Source organism: Vigna radiata, unplaced genomic scaffold (genome assembly GCF_000741045.1).
Source record: "Vigna radiata var. radiata cultivar VC1973A unplaced genomic scaffold, Vradiata_ver6 scaffold_149, whole genome shotgun sequence".
NCBI lineage: Eukaryota > Viridiplantae > Streptophyta > Magnoliopsida > Fabales > Fabaceae > Vigna > Vigna radiata.
Window position 1 is genome coordinate 706679 of NW_014542731.1, and position 7965 is coordinate 714643.

The window sequence follows — 7965 nt, forward strand, 5'->3', positions numbered from 1 at the left end:
GATCATTTTCACCAGCAAACAAAGGTGGTCTGTTTGTCAATGCACCTTCACCAAAAGTTTGAAAATTGGAACCCATCCCTAAGTATATATTCGATTCAAAGGAAAACATAGTCGACTAGTTTTTCAAATATTTTATGAAAATCAGCTCTGGTGCCAATTGTTGGAAAACAGATTGGCTTCATTTCAACACCAAGACGGGGGGTGAATTGGTGAGGTTTCAAAATCAAAGTCTTTTTAAAATCATTTTCACAAAGTAGAAACCTTTACACAATTTCTTGAATCACAAGTAATAGAAATTTAAGTGCAGCGGAATATCAAAGTAGACTACGCAAATTACAAAGTCGACTGAATGTAAAAGAGTAAGGATAGAAGATTCAAATGCAAGTTTTTATACTGGTCCGGCCTCAATACCTACATCTAGTGTCCTTCCAATCCCAAGAAGCAAATGCACTATAATGGTCAAGGTTTTTACAACAAGGTGTTAAAGCAAAATTTTATAGAGACCTCCACGTCAAAAATATAAAACACTTCTCTAACCCTCTAACCCTCTAACCAAAATATAGGCAATTCACACAACAAGATTTGCAGCAAGATATCCCTTTTCCTACAAACTGCAATCCACTTTAAACAATCCTCAAAGTGTCCAGACTCCATGAGTCTATCCCTGTAATCACAACAGGTACAACAATCACTGTTTTTAAGAATTTAAGTAAATGAGTAAAAAGTTACAATAAGTGTCTTTTCTTAAAAAAATATGAACAAGCTTATCCTTTATTTTTTTTTACAAAGAAAAAACCTTTTATTATATATTTGTTAGTTATATTATGATAATAATAATAAACATAAATTTTATATATATATATATATATATATATATATATATATATATATATATTTGAAATTGGAAGAAAGTAATGAGACTGTAAGATTTTGGTCAAGAAAAATCTGAATAACATATTCGATTTAAAAATGATATTTACACATGATTTTTTTTTTAAAAGTATTTAACTAAGAAAATAATTCATTAAAATTCAAATATTTTTTAATATTTTGAAAATCTCAATAAAATCCTTTAAAAAAATTCCCACCATTACATTTAATAAGATTTGTTTAATGTTTAAATATATTTGATTGAATATCACAATATTTGTGATATCTTTAAGAGTATTTTAAATTTGTATTGATATTAAAAATATAATGTGTAAGAAGAATCTGAAAAGACAAAAGTTAATATCTCAAGGCCCAATTAGTGAAACTGTTCCCACTTTGCACTCCAAACCCGTGTTAAGAGAATAAAAAACTTCGCCTTTGATCTCCGACAGTTCACTCTCTCACCATTTCGAAAAATTTTCCCTTTTCTTCTTTTCCCTCTCGCCATGACCAACCCAATCGAGAGTGAAATCTCCGACGAAGACCTTAACCCTAGCGCCGCCGAACAATGCCAATCAAAGGACCCATCTTCCCCGCAAAAGTCTCCACCCACCGTTTCCCAATCTCCCCAAACTGAAACCCTAACCCTACCCGACTCCGATCCTCAATTTTCTAACACTAACCAAGATCATGATTCTATGATGCTTGAAACGATTCCCATAGTAACCGTTGACGATACAGAGCCTGATGACGCGGAACCCAATGTCCCCGGCGGCGCCATCGGAGGAGGCGGTACTGCCACACGACGCTCGGGCAAGAAGAAGAAAATGGGTAACAAGAGGACCGCGAAGGAGAAAAAATGGCGGGAGAAGATTCCGGGTATCGTCGAAACCCTAAAACCTATTCCCTTCACTCCTGCGAAAACCCTTGAATTCGATAAACACCAGAGCCTCTTGAAGCGTCTGGGGCTCTGGGAGTTTGTCCACGTTGAGTTCGATTCAGCGCTCCGCGCCGATCTCCTTGCGCAGCTCATCGCTAGCTATGCCCCCAATTATCGATGCGGCTACGTCAACGGGCTTAGGATCAATGTCAGCCGCGCCGATCTCGGCCGCGCCCTGAAGCTGCCGAAGAAGACCGTTGGCGCCGCTGCTGCCGTTGCTGTGGTCGATGATTCAGTAGACTTGAATGAATCTACTGCGTTTGTTGAGGAGTTAGTGTATCATTGGATGCTTTTGCCTTATGAGACTTGTATGATGGCTGGTGAAATTATAGGGTGGTTGGATTTGATCAAGGAGGGGAATTTCGAGAAGATTGATTGGGCAGGAATGATTTGGTGTATGGTTGAGAAGGAATTGAGGGCGCCGCAGTTGGTGAATTGTTATTATGCTTCGCATTTGCAGCTTATGATTAAGACGCAACATAAGGAGTTGTTGGAGATGGCCGTTGAGGTGGGGGAAGAGGAGAACGAGGTGAAGGAGGAAGGAGAAGAGGAAGATGAAGATGAGGAGGGGGTAAAGGAAGAGGTGGATGGGAGTGGGGATGTTAAGATGGATGAGGTTGATGGGGGTCAGGTTCAGGAGTTAGAGGGACGGTTTCAGGAATTGGAAGGGCAGGTTCAGGAATTCGAAGGGCAGGTTCAAGAATTGCAGGAGCACCACATTGAGTTGAGTCTTGGGCAAGACAATAATGTTGAGAAGGTTGAAGTGGAGAAGGAGCAGGGTGGACAGGAACAAATGATGGACTTTGAGCAGGTTAAGGACGTTGAAGAGCCTGGGATGTGGCTTATGGATCAAAAGAGCTGTGTGGAAGAGCCATTTCTGCGGCCCTGTCATGGTGATGTGAAGGGTCTGGGCTGTGAACAAATGATAGAAGAAGAGGGAGAAGATGGGCAGCAAGAAGAGGAAGGGGAGGAGGAGGAGGAGGAGGATGGAGAAGAGGATGAGCACGAGGGCGGGTTCCATCTCTCTCCAAAGTGTATTCCTATGGAGGGGATAGCTTCTGGGAATGGTCTCGCTCATGTGATGGATGCTGAACAATTGCCTTTTGGTTCTGGGATTGATCTTCGTGACAATCCGGTCGGGGATTTCCTGTCATCCAGGGATGAGTCTCAGATGATTTCTGGTTCATCACTTTTTGGTAATGGTCACAAGAGAGACAACCTTGGCCTGGATAATCATAACTCTCATCATTCTTTGAATGGCAGTAATAAGAGGCTGAGAAGTGATAGCCCGTGGAACACCAAACCAGTGGACTTTGAAACATGCATCGAACAGGTGGAACATTGGGTGGGGAAAGCTAGAATGATGTATGCCACAAAAGATCAGGCTTGCGAAGAATCTACAATGAATCAGCAACTCTTAATGAATGAGCTACAAAAGCGAGATAACTTGATTGAACATTTGCATAAAGCGAAGTTTGAGGAGAGTCAGAAAAGACAGATGGAGATATATAGGTTTGAGAAAGAACTTTATATGATGCAAAGCCTTGTCGATGGATATAGAAAAGCCTTGAAAGAAACACGAAAGGCTTTTGCTGAATATAGAGCACGCTATCCTCAGGGTGACGAACCACTCTACGCTGATGTTCCTGGCTCTGGGGGTCTTGTTTTGACTGTGGTGGAGGTGGAGAAAGAACGTCTAAAGAAAGAAGCAGAAGAAAGGGCGAAGTTAAGGGATTTTGTGATGGAGTTTGAAAAGAACTGTACTGATTTTGAATCTCAATGGTCTGGTAAATTTGAAGCTTACGTGAGTAGAGTTGAATCACTGAATGAGAGGGTTCTGGCTTTGGAGGAAAAAATGAAACAATTGAAAGAAGTGAATACTAATGGCAAGGTTTCTGATCCTGTTGAAAGTGCTCCAACTACTGAAGGAGAAACTGCTTAGTAAGGTTTAGCTTTTTCAGTATAATTCGATTAAATTTAGTTCATACCAAATTCAAGGCTGCTGGTTGCTTATGTTTATAATTATAATTATAATGTACAGAGCTTATTTTGAAACCAGGACCTTTAATTAGGGTAATTGTTACCTTTTATTATCTTGAGATGAAGTCACAAGTTATGGAAACTTATTGTGTTTTGCATTTCTCTGTTCTTTTATTCTTGCTAGCAATTTTAATTATGTTTGATGCTCACTTCCAGTTGATATTTCACCTTCTTCTGACCAAGTATCTTGTTGAAAAAATATGATCAGATAGTTATAGAAATATTAGAAACATTTATTTGTGTGATCTTTTGTCGGATTAATAAATTGATTTATTGGATAGTTGAATTCTTTGGAACGCCATGCATTATCAGTTACTGTGAAGGTTGTTAGTATATCCTGTGGTAGAATTTCGGTCTACATTCTGTTAAGGTTGATAGTATTAACTTTTAAAAATCAACAGAGACAACTATTGATGTATGTTTGTTATTAGTCACGTTTCATGATTTATCAATTTCGTCGACTGTAAGAAGGGAAACCTGATCTGTGATGTCCATCTTTTCAGTGTTCTCTTCAAATTTAGGCGTCAACATCAAATTAAATCCATTTTACATTACCAGCCCTGTTTCCTTGATGGCCAAATGATGGAAATTTGTTACCTTGAGGATAGTACCATTTTATCATTCCAGCTATTGAGAAGTTTAAGCCCTTAGTATAAACTACTACTAGAGGTTAATAGTGTGCATTATTAAAGTTGGAAAGAGATAACCCTGCTAGTGCCTTGACGTGCCCATTGAGTGGTACTTGAGGGATGGGTTGTGCATCTGTTTACAAAGTATTTTGAGAATTAGACGTATGTAAAAATCATAGTTTGCAACTAACTTGCAGCATGGAGTGATCTTTATGATAAAAAATTAAGTACCTCTAGTGGAATCTTATGTGATAGTATTCTGTGGAGGTTTCGTCATTCTTTTATTCATTGTTTGAGTTGTGGAAGGAAAATGAAACAGAAATATACCCAATGGTTTATTTGTTTCTCTTATCATTTTTTTTTATTTAAAAACTGATGTGAGAAACGGTTATATTAAGTTCTGAAATTTGTTTTGAAAACATTGTTTAAGAAAGTAAAATACAAGAACAGGTAGGAGATAGTTTCTGATTTTCAATTGTTTCTCCGTTATGTGCACAAAAGAAACAATAACTGTTTTTGTATGCTTTCATAATCCCAATCACCAATCCTCTGTATTATATATTAGAATAGGATGTTAAGGGTGTTGTCGTTCTTGTCGGAGTTGATGAAGACAGGAACTGTAGCTTCGGCTGGTAGACCTGACGGAAATCAATAGACTGAGTTAGGCATAAAGGGAATTTTCAAAACATTGTTCAAACCTTTTTTATTTTTTTTTAATTTAAAAAAAAAAACAGTAAACTTGTTTTGCAGAGGAAAAAGTAAACAGGCTGGACCTAATTATCACTTTTGTCTGGGAGCAGAAATAAGACGAAAATAAAATTTTAGATTCAGTAGTAAACAAGGGAAGGCAAATGATATTTGTATTTCTTTACAGATCCAAACAAAAAGCTTGCATTATTTTTTAGAAGATTGAACAGTGACTGAGTGCTGCAAATGCAAGGGAATGTCATGGGCATCTTAGTGTATATAGTGAAAAACTCCACGGGTTAGTTTACATGATATTGAATGGAATTAATTTTTTTCTTAAATGATGAAAAATGTTGAATAGGCATGAAATTGCTATAATGGAACAGTTGTATGAAAGGCTTTGCCCAGAGAATAAAGACTTTTCAAAATGTAATTTGTAAGGACAACAATACAATTTAGCGAATGATTAGAGTGGTAATCAGAAGCTTATAGTTCTTAAATAAAGACTAAAAATACTAAAATTGATCAAATGGTTAAAATTACATGCTCTACTATAGAAATTACCGAGGGCTCAAACTGGTGTAAATTATCACAATTCCAATGAAAAAAGTCCATTACAATCCACAGAAATATCCAGGAATTGCAACAAATATTTAAAATTAGGCATTTATATTTGAGATGGACGTCTGAATTATATTGCTAAGTCACTGGTTATTAATTTTATATATATATATATATATATATATATATTAATTATGTGATGAAGCTTTTTGGAATTGTTACTGTGCACATTTTAATAAAAATAAGTAATATAATTAATTTCTGTTAATTTAAAATATCAACAAAGAGTAATACTTCAAAAATATACTTCAATAAAAATAATGTTATTTATTACCACTACTATTATTATATTATGGCTTTAAAGTTATTAAATAGCTTTTAGCAACTAAATTTAATAAAATATATTAAGTATTCTGCATTAGTATTTAAAAATACAATAAAACTATAATGTTGTAAATATTTAAAATTAATGTTGTATTTTATAATAACTCGGTAAAATATCTATTAACTATCTAAGAAAACAAATTGTCATGGAAAATACTCACTTATCCATGTCTATATTAGTGACATTTGTCTTCTTTATTGGTTCTTTGGTCATTTTCAATTTTTGTTTTTCATTAATGTCCATGCTCTTATTGCGCTACCTGTTCATCCCTTTGGTTTTTTTGTTAGGTTTAATTATTCTAGTGATTTCCGTTTTTTTAAGTAGCATATTACATTTTCTTTTCATATTTCAATTAGGTTTTTAATTTTGAAAAGTTGAAGCAGCAAGGTTTTGTTGGTAGTATCAAACTAATATCGTTAAAGAGGTGTTACTTATTTGTGATTTTTTTAATTTTTTAAATATATTTTTAATTTTTATAATATTCTTTTTCTAAAAATAAAAAATTTATCATGTGATAAACTAACATTATACTATGTGGCAATAATAGTGTGATGTGACAATGACAATGTCATATATCACTTTGATGTTATGTCACGTGTCATTGCATTACTTTGAATTTGATTCTTATATTTTTATTTTATCTTAATTTAGTCATATTTTTTTTAAATTAAACAATTTTTTTCCTCTTCAAATTTAAACGAAATTTAATTTGTATATAAATTTTTTATAAATATTTTATTAAAATTGATATTTTTATTAAATATTTTTAACAAGATTAAATTTATTTTTATTTATATTTAGTTATTTATACAAATGTTAATTATGTTCTTTACATATAATGTAAGAGTTAAAAATAAAATAAAAATACTATTTGAGTTTTTATTTTTGTTTTTTATTCACTCAATTTTGTTATTTTGTAAAATTTTAGATTTTGCTTCCGTATTATGTTTACAAATTTATAAAAGATTTTAATTAAAGGGTTAAATATGTTTTTAGTCCCTATACTTTGGGGCGATTTTGGTTTTAGTCCCTATACTTTGGGGCGATTTTGGTTTTAGTCCTTCTTTCAAACTAAGGTACAATTTAGTCCTTCAACTTTAGAAAACTTTGGTTTTAGTCATTTTTACCAAATTTTTTTGACTTTATTTACGGTTTCAAACGCATTTCTCAGTTAACATTGAAGCAAAAATGTGTCAAACAGTGTAAACGATCCAAATGCTATAATGAAACGTGCTTGAAACAACAAATAAAGTTAAAAAAATTTGATAAAAAAGACTAAAACCAAAGTTTTCTAAAGTTGAAGGACTAAATTATACCTTAGTTTGAAAGAGGGACTAAAACCAAAATCGCCCCAAAGTATAGGGATTAAAAACATATTTAACCTTTAATTACATGACAAGAACAATTTTATATGATATCTATGTTTTTTGTCAAAATATTTTTTTTTTGTTGCATCCCAATCAAAGTTTTACAGAAAAAGTCCAAAATAGATATCTATGATGTGTGGCATAACAATTATTGTGTAAATAAAATAAGGCTATTAAAGAACTTTTTATTCATATAACACAAACGATATTTATAGGAATAACAGGTTGATCTTTGATTATTTTTCATGAACAACAATCATGAAACTGACATCATCATGACTGTGTTAAATATAATAACACACTAAAAAAACCGTTTTTACTTACAGCTAAAATTTGTATGTAAGATTGAAAATCTGTATGTAACGTAGTGTTACGTACGAATTATAAATAGATAAAAATTCGTATCTAAAATGGTCTTTGGTAATGTTAAATATGAATATATATGTATGTAATCACCTAACAGAGTAATATGAAAAGCTTGATTGT

At 33.5% G+C, this 7965-nt stretch overlaps 1 protein-coding gene across 1 annotated transcript; it reads left to right on the forward strand.

Annotated features, from left to right (window-relative positions):
• The first annotated feature begins 1261 nt into the window (after nucleotides 1-1261).
• On the forward strand, nucleotides 1262-3932 carry LOC106780643. Its single transcript, XM_014668939.2, has one exon. The coding sequence runs from the start codon at nucleotides 1377-1379 to the stop codon at nucleotides 3750-3752; it is 2376 nt and encodes a 791-aa protein (XP_014524425.1). The 5' UTR covers nucleotides 1262-1376; the 3' UTR covers nucleotides 3753-3932.
• The last annotated feature ends 4033 nt before the right edge of the window (nucleotides 3933-7965 follow it).

Bases quoted from the DNA above. Each gene is read 5' to 3' on its own strand.
- LOC106780643 (XM_014668939.2), top strand. From the start codon at position 1,377: ATGACCAACCCAATCGAGAGTGAAATCTCCGACGAAGACCTTAACCCT.